This window comes from Acyrthosiphon pisum, chromosome A2, assembly GCF_005508785.2.
Source record: "Acyrthosiphon pisum isolate AL4f chromosome A2, pea_aphid_22Mar2018_4r6ur, whole genome shotgun sequence".
Lineage (NCBI taxonomy): Eukaryota > Metazoa > Arthropoda > Insecta > Hemiptera > Aphididae > Acyrthosiphon > Acyrthosiphon pisum.
Genome location: NC_042495.1, coordinates 49,628,223 through 49,646,939, shown reverse-complemented (window position 1 = coordinate 49,646,939; position 18,717 = coordinate 49,628,223). Strand labels below are relative to the sequence as shown.

The 18,717-nt window shown below is 30.4% G+C and overlaps 2 protein-coding genes across 6 annotated transcripts in view; one reads left to right on the top strand and one right to left on the bottom strand.

Moving 5' to 3' along the window:
* Positions 1 to 18,717, bottom strand: part of LOC100165472 (protein NDRG1) — an 83,330-nt gene that overhangs the window by 35,377 nt on the left and 29,236 nt on the right. For 4 of the 5 annotated variants that reach the window (XR_001678917.2, XM_016801696.2, XM_016801697.2 and 1 more), the window contains exons 2-5: positions 13,301 to 13,523; positions 8,960 to 9,004; positions 7,977 to 8,176; positions 7,222 to 7,342 (exon numbers count right to left, since the gene is read on the bottom strand). Coding sequence is in view for 4 of the 5 variants with exons in the window: in XM_016801696.2 (XP_016657185.1) it covers positions 7,222 to 7,342; positions 7,977 to 8,176; positions 8,960 to 9,004; positions 13,301 to 13,523 (589 nt within the window). In the remaining variant the exon portion in view is untranslated. The remainder of the gene's footprint in view (positions 1 to 7,221; positions 7,343 to 7,976; positions 8,177 to 8,959; positions 9,005 to 13,300; positions 13,524 to 18,717) is intronic. The other variant, XM_008181429.3, reaches the window with a different exon arrangement.
* Positions 2,961 to 6,904, top strand: LOC100573859. Its single transcript, XM_003242149.3, has 4 exons — positions 2,961 to 3,184; positions 3,448 to 3,731; positions 3,829 to 4,269; positions 4,725 to 6,904. Exons 1-4 carry the CDS (start codon positions 3,088 to 3,090, stop codon positions 5,172 to 5,174), a joined length of 1,272 nt encoding a protein of 423 aa, XP_003242197.1. The 5' UTR covers positions 2,961 to 3,087; the 3' UTR covers positions 5,175 to 6,904.

Here is an 18,717-nt window from a genome sequence, read left to right as displayed (position 1 = left end):
AATGTAATATAATATAAATTAATAATATAACATTTTATAAAAGTTAAGATTACACATTGGGTATCTTAAGTGTGTACTAATAAGTTAAATAACAAAGTATTGATCAAAGTTAATTATTTTCTTAAAATTAATTTGAAAAATAAGATAGTCAAATATTTTGACGAGTGATGAGGGACATAATTTATTTTAATATGATCTTTCAAAATATTTAATTCTTAAAGTTTGTACACAAATCTCAATTAAAATTAATGATAGAATTTATTCCATGTTGTTAATTGCATTGATTTATTCCCTAACCACCCTCACTTGTACACTGATCATATTTTAAGTCGGAAAATATAATACATATTGTATGGTGCATTATATATTATATTTTGTATATAAACTAGTTTGTATTAATGAAAAAACCAATTCAGTTAAAACAAATTTAAGGAAAATATCCTAAAAAGAAATGCTAATGGCTACTCACAAAGGAACAATAATTGGTCCATAATAAGCCATGAAAGTATAAAACAAATACGTTTATTTTTGTATTAAATTTTGTCGAATAGCGTTAATTCCTTTTTTTTAAATTTATTTTAAGACTATAATATATAATATGTGTATTGTGTATGTTATACATTGATATTTATATATTAAAGGCTAATGTGTTAATTAAAAAGTCAATATAGGGTGCGCCAATACTGTATTCGGTTTCCTGTTTAATGCTTTACAACTGGAATAAACGGTTAATTGAGCTGTATGACTTTTCATTTATTTTTGTTTCTATAAATACTAATTCTAAATCGTAGAATAAATAAATGGTAGTCAAGAAAATAAATCAACTGGAAATCGATTTAAAATTTAAAAAAAAAACGTATTAAATACCGGTGCATTCGGTGAGGAAATTGTCTGATAATATAATAATATTGTAAAATACTTTTTTTTATAATAATTCTTACCCTTGTAATTTTATAAATAATCATAGTATTTAAAAATCGTATGTGTAACTACCCTATTAAATCGTTTAAATAGATTTATTCGTTTGTTATAAGTTGGTTGTTTTGTAAAGTTTATTTTTCATCGGTAAATAATATTTCATTTTATTCCGATACTGAATATATGTTTCAAGTTTAAAGTCAATTAAAATTTATCAAGAAAATCTAAAAATTCTACAATTATAATACCTACGCGTATTTCGTATCTAAGTTCCTATATAATTACCTACACCGGCACGTGTTTTACATTAAAAAAATATATGTTCAAAACAAGTTACAACTTTGACCTAATGGCTTCTATTAATAATATACCACACGAGCGTGTGGTATTTAATGATAAATATATTTATAATTTATATCGATACAAAATAATTTCGTTAATTGTTAACGATATGAATATTAAATATTATTATATTTTATTTTCATTATAACAAATTTAACTATTATTTTTTTACATTTAATTTATAGTCACTTTTTTGGCTATATTCAAAACAGTCAATTAGTGAATCTGATTATAAAAACAATTTTGATAGTAAAAACATTTGTCTATGTCAAGTAGTTTATTTTTTAGAATTTTTCAAAATATCAATATTTTTGGTTAAATGAATTTGAAACGTAATAACTTTTTTCAGAATATTTTTTTCGGAATTTGCTGACATGAGTATGTTTAGTATTTACTTACCATATATTTTAACAATTTTTGTCATATACGTAGCGTCATTTATTTTTTCGTCAGGTCTTTCTGTTATACCTTGTATGATAAGTACCTTGAATAGTCATATACCTAATATCTACTTAAAAGTAAATTATACAAGTATACGGTAGGTATAGGTTAAAAATCAACAAACGAGAATAATTATGATTAGTTGATAAAAAAAATAAATCTATAATAATTACAATAATTAAAATATAAAAGAGTCAAAGTTTAGTGGTTAATTTTATTGAAAAACGTAAACACATTATAGATGTAATTACGCACATTGAATGAGTAATTATTACTACCTATATAGGTACATCAAAAGAGTAATACGAGTATCCTAATTTAGATTACTACATCATTAACATTTAGCAGTGAATTGAACATTAAAGCAATGAGCTACATTAAGATGTAATAGGACAAATTCGTACAAGTATAAAAATTACAGAAATAATTAATTTTCTGAAATGTTACTGCATGACAAAAATGTCCCGACATTTAATGTGAATGCTTTATACTCGTAATTCATACCGATAATAGGTAGTAATAATTTAAAATTATTGCTATAGATACCTATTTTATGCGATAAATTGTACAATGTATACAATTGATAAAGTATATTTCAATTTCAATTGTTATTTTAAAAGTTAATGCAACTTTTAATTTTGCTTTTTATTACAATTTCAAAGTGACAGCTTAGCTATCGATTAAGGATTGTATCTAATTGATATTTTAAAGAAATGTATTATGACATTTTCTAATTTATATCCCTAATCTTAAATAATCCAAGCTAAGGACAAATTGAGAAAAATCGCTACGTTTACGACATCCTCGTTTTTATAACGAAATTGGTTTTTGTTATTTGATTGTTATTTGAAAAATACTTATTGTAAGCTTGAACTTGTCATAGGTTATTACATTATTTTTCGAATGTTACCTAATTCTCAAACTAATTAAGTAGGTGACCCTCAGCTTTATTGATTAAAATTATAAATCTATATACGATATACCATTTTAAGTTATTTTTATATATCATTGTCAGTTCTAGTGAATCAAATCAGCACTATTATATTATTATACAATATATAAGGATAATCTATAATGAGGTGCAATCGAAAACTTATCTTATGTTTTTTTCTGAAACGCTCTTTTGTGATAATATATATATGTATACATTAGTATTAATTAAAACTTATGAGAGGTATTGGTTAAGAGTAAGTTGTATGTATTTCGTGGTGTAAACAATGTTTAAAGGTCATAAAATACACAATTCTATATCGATACATATACAACCAACCGCCATATCGACAAAAATCCAATACTGTTCCAAATCACTTAATCGACAATTTAATACGGTTAAATACATCGGGACGGAGACTTCACAGGCAGTTCAGTGGCGATTCCGGCAGCAACATGAAGTTCTTTGTTTCCCTGTTCGTGTTCGCTGTTTCAGTAGCAACAATCAACGCTATTTGCTTGCACTGCCGTAACCAGACTGGCAATTACCAAGGTATTTTATAGTTTTATAAAACTTTTATAATAAACTAAACGAATGCGTTCTTTAACGGTTTTAATTTTAAATTTAAATATACTTTTAACATTAAAAATTAATTTGGAAACAAAACTGTATAACATTGTTTACTGATTCCGTTTCATTTAAGAAAATAGTATACTATTATTATACAATATACTTTTTATGTTATTATTCTCTAAATGCAATATCGTATGCAGCCTACTTTATTTATACAGTTTTGTAACATGTTTAATTTACAGAAATCAAATACGAAGGTCTGAAAACTTTGGAAGATTCTCATCAAGACGTCGAGTTGTCCAAGGATGTTGGCCAACAAATTAGAATTATTCTGAAAGCGAGTCAAAAGTATCAATTATACGTCGAACAAGCCAAAAGCAACCCCAAATTCTCAGACCCGATGAGCTTGATCGATGCTACCGAGTTCTTGAACAACGGCGAAATCGAATACAGAAACGCCAAAATTCTAGGTTTGGGAAAACCAATTTTGAATGAAGTCAACATGGAGAAGATGGGCGATAATATGGTAAAATACATAAATTACTTAAATATGATACATATATTAACAGAATATGTACATATTAGTAAAGAGTTAGCTAAACAATGTGATGTGTATTTTATAGATTTGGGTCACCGCTGTCTTGAAGCAAGCCGATATCGTCGGAGATTACAATGCTGCCAGTTCTAAAAAGACTGAGTCCGGACAGTTCAACATCACCCTGAGAGATATCATATTCAAAGTGAAGTTCCTTCTGAACGAATTCATGGAAACTCGGCCAGAAATCGACTCCAAGTCGTTGATGTTCGGTCACCACGAGTCAACATTCACCAACATGGAAGTGTTAAACGAGTTGAACGGAAACACTCAATTCGAAAACTTGTATGTCTACTACTACAATTACCTCAACAAGGTGATCAAAGGCCGTATCGCCGAAGAAATGGCTGTCAGTTTCACACCCCTAATTGCAATGCGTCTCGCACAAGAGCTGAAATCGACTGTCTTGTTCCCGACCAAATCCATGGCTGTCCCAAAAACCAACGCTTACATTGCTCCCGGAATACAAGTAAGATGACACTAATCAGTAATCACTAATATATAAGAGTAATGAATAAAACATATCCATCATTGACACTAACTGCAGCAGATCAGTGTTACAAAAGATTGCAACTCGTTGGCAAATTTTGTGATCCTATACACGTTCAAAAATTAATTTGCTCGTAACAGCCATTATACGTAATTTATATCAAAACAATTATTAATATTTATAAAATATTATTAATTGAAATATTATCATAATATATCTTGCACTTTATTTTAAAATTATATTTTATTTAAGAATCTAATAGTTTTACAGAACATAAAATGAAAGTAGGTACTACTACGCATTTAATACTCGAGGCTCCTGGGTCCTTATTGCCACCGCCCCTACCGTTTGCACTTCAGTTCCCTTGCACTCCTTTTGTTCATTATAAGTAATATTCGCTATCTCTGGATGAAAATCTAATATAATCGTTACAGGCCAAGATTTACAACACCATGTTTAACGACTTGAGCGGATCTAACAAAGTCCAAAAGATGGTCAACTACACCGTCAACAATGATCAAATTGAAATGCTCTTCTGCTTCACAACGTTCGACCTGAGAGGCAACAATGAATGGGCTTTGATATACAACACCGGAAACGTGTACAATGGCAAAGCTTCGTTCGCCATAGAAAACGTTCAAACCATGATCGTAGTCACCAAACCTAACGGACAAGGAGAGGTTACGAAGAAGTTCTCAAAGACCACCGTCAATGGGCTCACAGTGTTGTTGAATAACGATAACAACTGCGAAACTATCAGGGATTTGGCCCATCAGCGTATCCCGAAAGTCTTGGAAAACAGCTTGCAGACATTCATCGACGATCAGACCGAGATGGTATTGTACCACCAATTCGCCCTTATTGGTTTGAAATATAAAAACTGACTTAAGGTTATCTTAAATTCATAATAATATATTATATTGTAATGCACAAAACATTAATTAATGATAATCAAACAATAAAAATCAAACTTTAAAAATACAACAAAATTTAGATTATTTTTAAATAATATATATTATGTGTGTACCTACTTACAGTATAATTTGGTCAAAATTTTCTTTAAAGCGTATTGTTAAGTTATATTAAGTACAGCATTTGGGTATTGAGGCAGGTTTTAGAAAGTCATATTTTAGAATGCCGAGTTTTAGAATACTAAGTTTTAGAAACACTATGTTTTAGAAAATAAAACTTTTAGAATACCAAGTTTTAGAAACACTGTTTTAGAATTAATAAATTCATCTAAATTATAATTAGAATCATCGAATATTTATTTACATATTTTACATATTTAATTATTTTTTTTTTTTTACTGTTTATCCGTACTTATATAAAATATTTTCTAATAATTCTTTCATAAAAAAAAAATAAATATAATAATTGTCATAAAAAAAAATAAATATAATAATTGTTAATACTTCAGATTATTAGCAATAGCTCTCATAAATTCATTTAAATTATAATTAGGATCATTAACTATTCGTTTACATATTTGTAATAAGTTATTATTCCGCGTTTGATTGTACTTTTTTCTTTTGAATACTTGATTTGAAATCAACGATTCGATTGTTGCTTCAGTTTCATGTTGTAATATGTCGTATTCGACTATATATGAAATAATCATATATTATATCAATATAGAACCATAATTCTACGATAATTATTAAACGATAATATCTTACGATAATAGTGGGCAATACTTATCAATAAAATAGAAACTTGATAACGATTATCGAGTAACAAAGCATTATATTTATAAATATTATGTATTTTGATATTTCCCGTTAAAACTCTGTATTTATTTATTTTATTTTCTAAAACACTATTTAATATTTTTCTAAAACACAGATTTTCTAAAAGTTTCATATTCTAAAATATAGATTTTCTAAATCTTGTCATTCTAAAACTCAGCATTCTAAAACTTGATTTTCGAAAACATGCACCCAAATCCAGCATTTGTTATGATACATATTTACATTAATATTTAACTATTCAATTTTGAATAAATAATAATAATGAGTCATAATAGTACTTTATACTTATTTCCCATAAAATGACCATGATTTGTTAATTAATAATATATTTTACAGCATATAGATTATAAATGTACTCGAATTAATTAAAAATCATATATATAAGGCCCCTACATTCGAAGAGTAATTAAGCCACTCTAATATTTAAATATTAATGGTATTAATAATATAATATACCATTGGCGTTCGGTACTCATCCACAAAGCAAACAAGATTTAAACCTACCAAAGTTAGATTGTGAGTGGGGGTGAGGAAGGCATTTTTAATTAATATTAAATCTAAATGAATATAGTTTAATTTTTATTATGTTATTAAAAGCAATTTGCGTTATTCGTCGTCGGTGAACATTTTCTAGTGAACACTATTAAATATATTCTATAATGTTAAAAATTATTACGTACAATTTAATATTACAGATTTTTTTTAAACGTACATCATGTAGATGGCGTGAAAAAAATCATTAAAATGTAAAAACTGAACTAAATAATATAATGATATGAAATAATTTCAATAGCCATAAAAACGTTCACCTCAGTCTGCATATTAATAATTTGTTGTAAAAATTAAAAATCCCATTCGTTAAATTAATTTATTATTGTACCGTTTAATAAACATTTTCTTACGTTAGCCCATTACCATCGTATACGTCCTTAAGGGTTGATCACTATAAGTTGTGCACTGTATTATTACAGCCAAAGCACATATTATATTATATGAGTATAATTTTAATATACTATTATACCACGATATGCCTATTATGGTAACTATTATCATAATGAATGTGTTTTATTGTTGTTCAGAAATAAAAAACATGTGGAATATTGCATTTCAAACTCGTAAGAACCTCCTTATATCCACACTCGCATGCATTTTATAATATTTTGCCTGCTATATAACTTACTCATCCGATAACGGTGCTGCTCCTTCTTCTTGTCCGGGTGCGTTCACGTGGTACACGCAGAAATTTGACATAAGGGTGCGCATTTCACTATAATTGAAGAATGTCTGAAAGCTTGTGACGTCTGCAAAACGAATAGGCGTTAGAAAACGTCCAAACGACAAAATTGGTTCTTTACATTTAGAAAAATTAAGCATTACGTCAAAATCAACCCCTCCCCTGACACCCCCCTCCCGTCAACAAAACGACGATAAAAGGCTTTTGCTCATCGGACGAGAAACGTAACGTCACAAGTCATAACTTATGACCACTCCTAGCTTGTGAGGAGGTGGTTTCGAATTTCGTTGAACGGTGACTACAGACGAGGACGTAATAATATTAGTAGCAAGCACTAGAATTTCAGTGAGAATATAAAAGTTTTTGTTAGATAAAATAAAAATTAAGGCTTTTTCAAAAACTTGACAAAACAACACATAATTGTATGCATTTAAAAGGTATATATAAGTACATACTACATATTATTATTATGTCTTTTTCTAAAAGATATAAAGTCAATACCTAGTTACTATATTACACGTATACATATGATTGAAATCGTTTAAATGTCTGATGATTATAAATTTGCATACCAGAAACAATACTAAAGTGAAAGGTTTTTTTGTTTTCAACATGTCAGGGAATCGAAAAGAACCACCAAGATAATAATTAGGCAATACCTAACCGAAAAACGTCTGACTCAAACCCCCTGGCTCGCTTACAGTTCAGTCCTAAGTCATGGTAAGTGAGTATGGGTGGCCTGGACCGATCGCCCTGCACGGCCACGCACACCGGCCCATTATCGGTGTCCACGTACACCTCTTCCACACCGGTGTTGCCCCTGGTAAACGTCCGGACGGCAGGTAGCGACGGACGGACGCCGGTAAGTTCCACTTCCTCCAAAGTCTCCGACCGCATGCCACTGCATCGCGCACAGAAAACACACAATGATTATAGTTGTGATAATATATTTTAATATATGCAGTATAGCATAGTATATGTATAGGTAGATTTCAATGTTACACCCGATTCATGAAACGATAAACTATTTTAAAAACTGTTGCATTTTTAATCTGTTCACATAATTTTTATACATAGATAATGGATATATTATATATATAGTTAATAGTGATATATAATATTACATCAGTTTAAAAAAGAAGTAAACTGTAACGGTAAATGAATAATAAAATAAAAGAATTATGGTAGGTAACAAAAATTGTATGATATACAAAAATGTGTAATTATAAGTTTATAATATATTATTCGTTACTATCGCAAGGTCGCCCAAAGCGCACACGAACATTTCAAGGTTCATCTACTCGTGAGTCATGAAATGGTAAAAAAAATTGTCCATTTCGTGAACTGGGTAATTTCATCAACGGGATGTAACATGTTATATTCAATGCAGCCAAAGTGGCGCCGAGTTTGGGCCAGGTGGGCGATACGAGTGACCTCTGTGAGTTGTTATGGACACGGTACTCACACGATATTCGTCAAAACAAGTGTTAACATGCTGATTCCGTGTAAATTATAAATGTTATTATTTTGGTTGTAGGAGGACCTAACCTTCGCACAGATATAATCAATTGAAAGGCCCGAACTCGGTAATCGGCGTCACCAAGGGACATATCAAAGGACGACCATGACTACAGTTAGATATATTTAAAAATAAATCAAACAACAGTCGGGGCCCAACACTCACCTGAGCAGCGACGCTTCTTCGGATATGGCAGACGTGGGCATTTTTCTGTAAAACGAAAACCACGAGAAACGTAAAACACACATTCATTAACATACAATTTATTATTATAATATTATGATGTACCCCGCACTGTCGTGACGAATATATTATTTTATGTCATGAGTGTGTGTTTGTGTGCCTATGTCATGTAGGCTATAGTTCATATTTTGTAAATAATTATATAAGCTTGAATAAACTTTTTTTGGAATCTGTCATTAAGAGGATACCAAATTTTCGTTCACTAGTTTCAATAGTGTGCTGTTAGTTTTTATATTAGAGTGATTTTACCTATTACCAATTTTTAGATAATAATATTATCTGTACTGAAGCATTGGCTTTTATTCAATATTTTAATTTTCAAGCAAGATATAAATTTATAAGCATTTTTAATTTTTGATATTTCACAATTTCACATACCCATATCTCGCTTGAAAATGAAAATTTTGAAAAATCGGCAACGCTTAAGTACAGATAATGTTTTTACTTTTTTTATAATATAGGTAAATTCACTCTTGTATCAAAACTAACACTATTGAAACTAGTGAACGACAATTATTTGCTATGTCGTGCGCGTGTAAGACGAAGTCAACAAATGCATAAGTAAAGTCCTCTTAAGGGAATGCTACACCCACATGCGCTATCTATGTCTTCCAGACGCGTAACATACCAGAAAATTGCACGTTCTGAATAATCTATTTCACTCTCAGGTATGGTTAGTAATTAATATATAAGAGCGAATTGACCTATTAAAAGTAAGAATATCATCTAGTGAACCTCATAGGGGTTATTTTATATTTTAATTTAAAATAAACCTATACGAGGTTCACTAGATAATACACTTAACTACTAAATTTGATAATAGGTCAATTCGATCTTATATTAAACATACCTGAGTTAAATAGATTATTCAGAACGCACATTTTACTATATTATGCGTTTGTAAGATAGAGACAATGCAGCGGATATAACGACCAATTTAGAGACTTCGCTACTGCCGTCGATTTTAGCTCAAAAGACCTTAAGTTTTGACAAAATTAAAGTTAGCTTACGTTGTCCGATTTTGATTCTGAAAAAATTTTTAAATTCATCAGAAAATTGTCTACCGTACAGAACGCTTTGTGAAAATTAAATCTTATATTATTGTAAGCTACAGTGGTGGTCAAACAGAAGAAGGAGTTGATGAGGGGGATGATCTTTTTTTAATGTTTAATGATGACCATAAATTATATTTTTAATAATTAAGTAGTGCATGTTATAAAATCAGCCAGACCCTCCCCCCATAACAAATTCATTTGACCTCAACTGGTGAACTGTAACTGAAAACTTGAAAATAAAATTTTTTTTAATTATAATTAAAAACGGAAAGTATTTAGTACGATCTAGTATCTATGAATATTTTTCTGCTTAATTCAAATATTTTTTTCAGAATCAAAATCAGACAACGTTACCTGACTTTTAATTTTGTCAAAACAATAAGTAGGTTGTCGTAAATTCGTATGGTGAATTTTATATTTTTATGAATCTATTGACATGACGTGAAGCAATGAGTGGCACCCGCATTGAATTTCACTCACACTAATAATCATTTACAACTAACACATAAATCCAGGGTGACTAAAACGAAATTAGATATTGCCTAAATGTTGTCCCCTAAATAATAGCATTAGCAAGTCATAACATTCCCCTTAAAAGGATCGGTGGCGAACAGTTATTAAGGAGTTTGAAATAGGCAATTTTCAAATTATTTGCATGTGGAACTTATAAATGTATGCGTAGTAACTGATCATTATTGTATAACGTGTGTGACTGTGTGTAAAAGAAATAGCGGAGTGTTCCCGCACGCACTTGTAAAAGTCACCGCCTTGGCGTTATGCGCATGAACGGTAAACAATTTATGCTAATCTGTATGTAGGTACTTTTTGGTCGATCGACCTAATAATGCGATAATATTTCAAAAAAATGATTTGAATTCGTTATAATGTCTACTTGAGATCGGCCAGCCCACATTTGAAGATTTCTGATTTAAATTCCGAATAATCAAAGTTAAAAAATCCGAAATTTCAAAATATTCAAACTAAATTTATAGTTGTTGGGGGGGGGGGGGGGGGGGTGAAATTGGTAAAAGTGGACTCTCAAGTAAACATAATAACGAATTCATATCAGTCTTAAAAAGTATTAACGCATTACTAGGTCAGTCAATATGATGGGCAAAAGATTGGTATGTTTTGGATAAAATAATTTCTTTGAAATCTTAGAAAAATCATTAAATATTATATTAAATAATGTATAGTAGGTATCTTGTATCTAACTTTTTAATCTTTTGATAAAATGTAGCACTAGACAAACAAACAGAATACCCCTCCCCACCCATAATAGGATTTCGCATATGCCACGAGTATACGGCAGTATCGGGAACATTATATTATAATAGTTATCATACAAAATAAATGTTTAACTTATTTTTTGGGGGTCCGCTATATATATTTTTTTTTTAAAACGGTGTGTATAGAACTATAAAAAGTATACAAAGTTTTCAGGGTAGTTTTTTCGTTTCTCCGTCACCCTTTTCGCTAATTACAGTCGATAAAGTCGATCACGTTCGTTTACATCCATCATAATATACTATATTTTACAATAATCGTAATGTATACCTATACTATCATGTGTATAGAGCCTTAGTGTTTTCCAGTTGTTAGTACGTACTGTTGACAGTGGCAATGAGAAATCAAGGTGGCTCGTCCTGTTTTTATTTCGGTATAATGGTGGGCTGATACAAGTATAATATAAGGTTATCTTAGAATTTTCCATACAGTCCCCGAGAATGATTACGTGCTAGTGAATCCACACTTATCACTGGGGCAAGAGAGCTAATCTACAGCTCGATACCTATTTTGGTGGGGTCGATACAGTGTGTAATATTAACGAAAACGACTACACAGGAAAAACTCTCACGCCTTGTAGAATAGTTAGATTACGTTAATTTTTTTTTTTGTTTAGTAGAAGAGAACATTTTTCAGATCAGATCAAAGGCTGACTTTTCATTTTACTTTAAATAATGGTAGAAGAATACGCTTGAAAAAGAACAATTAATATTGTGAATTATTCAAGTGGATATTTTAGCTTCTATAATTATAATTTTTAAAATCGGGTTTTGATCTGACCTGCAAAATGTTCTCTTCTTTTAAATAAAAAAACTTGACGAAATCCGACTATTTTACAGGGCGTGAGAGTTTTTCATGTAAGAGACGATTTTGTACTAAAAAACGCACCTACTCCGACGGCTCTTAAAACAAAAAGTACAGTTTTTAAAACAACACAATATTCACTTGGATTCTACACTGTTGTAAACAATTAACAAAATGTCTGAGTTTTAAATATTATACTGTTTAGAACACTGTTTAAACTGTTTAAAGCATTGTGTTTTAAACAAAACAACCCTTGAATACAGACATACAGTCATATAATATAATGCTACGCAAACTTTCATAATATAGCAGTTAACATGTAAACAGAAAGGTCAATATTATTGAAAAAAGACAGTGCCCCCCCCCTGGATTATGCACGCCCTTGAACGAGTGCCTTACGTTAAATGGATCATCCTGTATAAATTAAAATTAGGACCGTCCTAAAGTGCCGTAAAACCACTATAGGTATTTGGAAACACATAAGTATTATATAGTACTCATATACCTATTATGAGCATAATTTTCGAATAAACACAATAATAATATATGATGTTATTCAAGACATACCTAAAAATGGGGAGAAAAAAATCAATAAAAAGTGTCAGTGCTGTATATAGTGCGTATAATGTAATATGGGTATCGGTTTATATTATATAATATACGGTGTTAAAGATTAAACATAATATATATAATATATAGCCACATATTAGAAATACTGTGGTGCAAGGGCGCCCATTATTAGGGGGTGCAAGGATGTTACCCTCCTAGACAAATGTGAAATGATTGTAATTCTACTTTTAATTGTAAATAATAAACTATTTTTACTGATGATATACATGACATATTACATTTATAGGTCCATCGACAGATCGTTTATCTATGCTGTGTATTTATTTTCTGTTATTCAATAAAATAAATTTGGTTGATTCTTAGTTATTTTTTTTATGATATATTGTCACCCCCCTAGGTTCTGCCAAGGAGGCGCCCTTGCAGCTGTGGTGTATGATTCTCTTCGACCTCGGCGCTTGCACACGATGATGATGATAATAATATAGAGCCACATACATAGGTGTACCCATTTCTTACGCATATGTTTATATATGCGCGTGTAATATACCTGAGCGGCGTGTTGATGTTTCCGGTGCCGATTACGGGCACGCCGGACATAAGCGGCTCGGACAGCCTGCGCCGGGGGCTGGAGCTTAGCGTGCCGAAAGCCTTTTTAAAAACCGTACCGACCGAGTTCTTCCGCTCCGGCTGCAGGTCGTCCGTGGTCGCTTTGTACACGCGGTCGGCGGCCAGCGAGCGGTAGGACATGTTGCGGCATGCGGGGCCAAAAGCTGCAAACAAAATGTATGTACGTGCGAGTACGTGCAAAAGCCGTCAACGTATAATAATAATAATAATAATAATAATAATATGTAATAATAATAACACAATAACAATGGTATAATAATAATAATAATACGATGATGATGATAATAAAAATAATGCATCGCCTGTATAGGTATAATATTATCCACTCTGCATAATATATTATAATATAGTATTGTAATTTGTATAGGTATATAAGTATTAATGTATAATACATATATAAGGAGTTGTTTATTGTTTAGTTTAACGCGGTATTATAAATAATATTATATTATATTGTTAGGGTAAACATCAGACGCGATTAACGAAATAATTGAGGTCTTGTCGATTTTGTGGGTTTTACACTTTTTAAGCGAAGAATTTTTGGTTTTATATTCTGCAAAAAATCAAAATATTTGACTGATATTGTTTATATCAATTAATTTGATCATAACAACTATACTAATCAACATACTACTAATATATACGCATTTCGAGTTAATCTGGGAGAAGAATGGAGTCTGCCAATTAAAACAGTGAGTTATCAAGTTTTCTGCATGGGCAAAATACTAAAATCCAATTATTAAATTTTTGTATAAAAAAGTGGTTTGTTTAAGTTCTTCGAATGACGTGAACGTTTTTCAAACGCAAGTTTGTACACGTTTTTTGGAGTTAAAAAAAATCATCTCATGAATATTATATTTATGTATACCTATATTATATTTATATGCATATACATATTAAGTACAAAATATATTAATGCAGTGGTATGATAATTGATATTATACATTAGAAGTGAAAAAAAAATCGTGAAAAACCATGACGTATACCAATACGGTGTAAAACAATAATAATAATAATAATAATAATAATGTGTACGGCACGCCACGACGGGTGCTAAGTGCCTATTTACTAATATGGACGCGTTAACTGCCGGAGGGATATAATAATAATAATGTCACGTGCTATCCGGAACACCGCACGCGGACGGGTGTGCAGCGTCGCACACGATATAATATAATGCTCGATGCTGATTATATTATATTTTTATCCTATTAATGACATTTTTTTTTGTATTATTCACACGGTGAAGACCCTGCACACGTAATGTATAGCGTCAAATTGAGTTTATTATTTTAAACTCCGTACACGACTCGAGAATTTGTGAGTGCGTGTGCATTTATACGATAAATCGTACGCGCTTCAGCGAGACATGACAAAGACGTTATATAACACCAATATACACTATACATAACTACAACTGTGCACGACGGTCGACGACGCAACAACGTTAGTGACGACCGACGACTATAATAATAATATCTCTATACTCGTTTGTATACGTCACACAGGACGGTAGGTATACCTCCTAAACCGGATACGACGAATCTAATATATTATTATTATAATATAATAGGTATGCGCACGTTTATCGGAAGGCACGTGTGTTGTAGTCGGCTGGAGCGCGACACGGGACGGGACCGGAAACGCTTCCGTCCCACACCCACACTGCACATTAATGCGTAATAGTGTACGTGCATTTTTCTCGAAACGCGTAAGTGCTGGGGGGGAAGGGGGGAAGGGCTGGCGTTGATCACCGCGAGACGACGACAGTTTCGTGATTGCGCTATATATAATGTCGTATTATCACGATATCACGCGTATAATAATATCACGTAGTTTATAACGTTTACGGTTCATGATTTTTTTTTTCACTTTCGGTTTATCTTTGACAATTTTTATACTCACGTCGTGACACTTGCACTCATTATAGCGCAACCCTTTTTTCCTACGATAAAACCTATTTTTATCATGTTGATTAATTTTTGTAAGTATTTTATATATTTTTTTGAATATTATCCATAATACTTAAAACCGTTTTAATGTCACGACACGGCGAGCTGAAGCAGGAATGCAGAATATTTGTCTAAAAATATATTTTTTGCACATCATTTGTAATTTATTATATTATCTATAATAAATATTTATAATATTACGATTTATATCAAAATAGGACTGTTGAGCAGAGGTCACAAATTTTTGCTAACAACTTATTGGCTAAATTAGTAAGATTCAAAATAACAAACGCAACTATATTTTTGAAAAATAATATTCTGCTTCCCAGTTTGAAATCATTAATCAATAATAATGTGATTTTCTTCGTTTCAAATGCGAAAACCTAATAAAAAACATTTATCTTTCTCTTGCAAAAATGTAACCTTATGATAAGGCTAAGGTTAGGTAAATATTAAAAAAATGTTGAAATCATGTGTTAGACTGTTAGAGCACTATATTTTGACAAATAAAACCATCATAATGTCAAATATTTTGAACTTTGAAAATATTGTACTTGTAAATATTATTATCTTTTACAATGTATCAAAATAACTCGAACCGATGATATAGCTATATAAAATATTATATTTAATACCTGATAACGATTATAATATATTATACGCTCGTTATATACCTACACAGTTTGGAATTCGACGATCAAGTGTCATTCATAACGCGTCCTGCAGTTTGAAATGATGTGATTATATTATACAATCCAAAATCCCCTGATGAAAACCCTGCGACCAAGAAATCCGTTCAATGTTTTAAAAAACTCACCTGCTGGAATCGTACGGTCAGAAAACGTCACATCATAGTGCACGACGTATAATATCTACAGTATATTATTATCTACAGCACAGCCCGGCTCCGTTAATAATATTATTTGTTATCATAATAATCGTGTTAGTATTGTTTCGTCACGATGGTGAGCACGTCATTATATTCGCATATATAGTATTATGACAACGTATACAGTGGTATCGGTCACTTGAGGTTTTCATATTATGCACGGTTGGGAATAATAATAAAAATAAAGAAAACACCGAAATTAATACTCGACGTATGTTCAAAAATGTATTCTCTTGACGTTATATTATTCAAACATGGATAAATTTCCAACGGTAGAGTCAAAATATAAATAAATAATTTAAAAACCCAAGCTGGGTCGGAAAAAAGTTAGTCACCCGGTCAAGGACGCACGTCCCGTCAAACACGCAAAAATAAAAATTCACAAAGAGTACCATTCTCTATATAGAATAAACATTTGTTTGAATTATCTATATATAATATGAAAGTCACATAAACATCGACATTCTATATTATGTGCGAACGTAAAAAAAATTGGGTTGATCATATAAATAAATAATTTATTTTTTATTAATTCGTACGCAGTGTTATTATGTTAGTTGTTTTACACCATTATATTACGGTCATAACAACCTTAAAATATATATTTACTGTATCGTGTGTTTACTTGGAAAATATCCAATTGTTTTTTTGTTTTTCACACGCATATTGTTTGAAATGTTTTACTTGACTTCTTTCTACATCTTTAATTGCTCCCAGTTTTAGAGAATTGTTATCAACAAACTTAATTTGAACGAAACCTTTAAAGTTAAAATGAAAACACGCATAGTAATCATTTGTTTAACTATACATCGATTAACAATATTGGACATTTTTATAGTTGTTTTTTCGTATACGATTAATTATTGTTTGAACGAAATTAGTTTCTAATTAATTTATCGAATTTTCGAATAGCTGTCGTATGACAAACATTACTATACGCGTAAATAAATATTTGGCAAAATATCATATTACAATGAATGATGTGTTTACGTTTGCAGTACATTCAATTACTCCAAAAAAGTCCCTAGAAATAAATATATAGATTACTATAGTTTAGAGTGTGTAATGTACAGTAGAATGGTGTTTTTGCAAACAACAATAATATGGATAAAAATTAAAAATTATAAAAAGTTTGATAAAATTACACTTAATTATATCTGAAGATTTAATTTATATTGTAAACTAAATTACCCACTAAATATATTAAATAATTTAATTTTACTGTGAACAATTAAAAGTTATATATAAATTTAAAATTATTTTAAAGGTATTTAAAATTTATTGTAGGGAGTTAATAGTATAAATGAATACATTATATTATATTATATAGGTACCTGGTCCAGTACATAATTTATTTTTTTATAACAACAAACGATAAATTGTATACAATACTATACTATTATACAATTCACGACGGTATCTACTATATACCTTAGTACCTTCTATCTCTTAAATTTAAATACAAAAAGTTGACTATTTGTATCAAATAAATAATTATTTAAGGATTTCATTTTTTTTAAACAATTTTTCTGTGAATCGTTACGTTTATACAACCCCCCACCCCCACCATATCACTACACAATAGTTTTAACCTGTCCAATTTTCTGATCAGAAGTCCAACGAGAAATTAAGTTTGATTTAATAACTATTGTTAAGGTAAACAATAAACATAAAGAATGTCATCGTATATAGGTACATACGATCAAAATATGTTTAAATATTTAATCAATATAAAAATGTTTATTCAAAATATGGTTTTACATTTTATAATGTTGTCATTTGACAATACACCATAGGTATGAGTTAAATCAAATTGTATAATGACATAAAATATTCAATAATTTCAATAGTTGCTCTCTGATATTTAAACAATGACACGACCACTATAATATGTACGCACGCAGGACCATCAACATATACATACAGCGGGCTTTATACGATGTAATTAATTTTGTTTTGTTACAGAAATTCAACAGCATACAGTGATATACACTGTCATGTAATAATTTGATAACAAACCTAAACACAAATTACAAGTGTCGTTAAACGGAACAAGCCTATTGTTGGTGAATGTTTATTCAAATTTGGCACATTTATAAGCAACCCTCCTGTTTACAGAAAAAACCGCGTGATTATATTATATTTTAATATCATAAAACATACTCTTTCTAAGCCTAAACTATGTCAAACGAGATGCAATACGGTGCTAGTGAAAAATTCAATATTATTTACCATTATACCCTAATGGCCTAATACACAAAATATACTGAATTGTCGAAACATACATTTTAAAAACAAATTCAGCCATACGAAATACGAAAACTGTCAATTCTAATCCACAGCCTAATTGTTAAAATGTCATTACGATTTACAGTCTACACGTTCAACAGGGGCGTGCTCACGGGGGGGTTTTAGGGGGTTCAAACCCCCCCCCTTGGCACTTGACAAATATATAATTTGTATTAACGATTTACATATAGGTAATTATAATTAATG

What these genes read in the sequence shown, in the direction of transcription:
- LOC100573859 (XM_003242149.3), top strand. Translation starts at nt 3,088, where the DNA reads ATGAAGTTCTTTGTTTCCCTGTTCGTGTTCGCTGTTTCAGTAGCAACA. An exon ending in AGAAGATGGGCGATAATATG is followed by an intron (nt 3,732 to 3,828) that starts GTAAAATACATA and finishes TGTATTTTATAG; the next exon opens with ATTTGGGTCACCGCTGTCTT. An exon ending in ACATTGCTCCCGGAATACAA is followed by an intron (nt 4,270 to 4,724) that starts GTAAGATGACAC and finishes TAATCGTTACAG; the next exon opens with GCCAAGATTTACAACACCAT.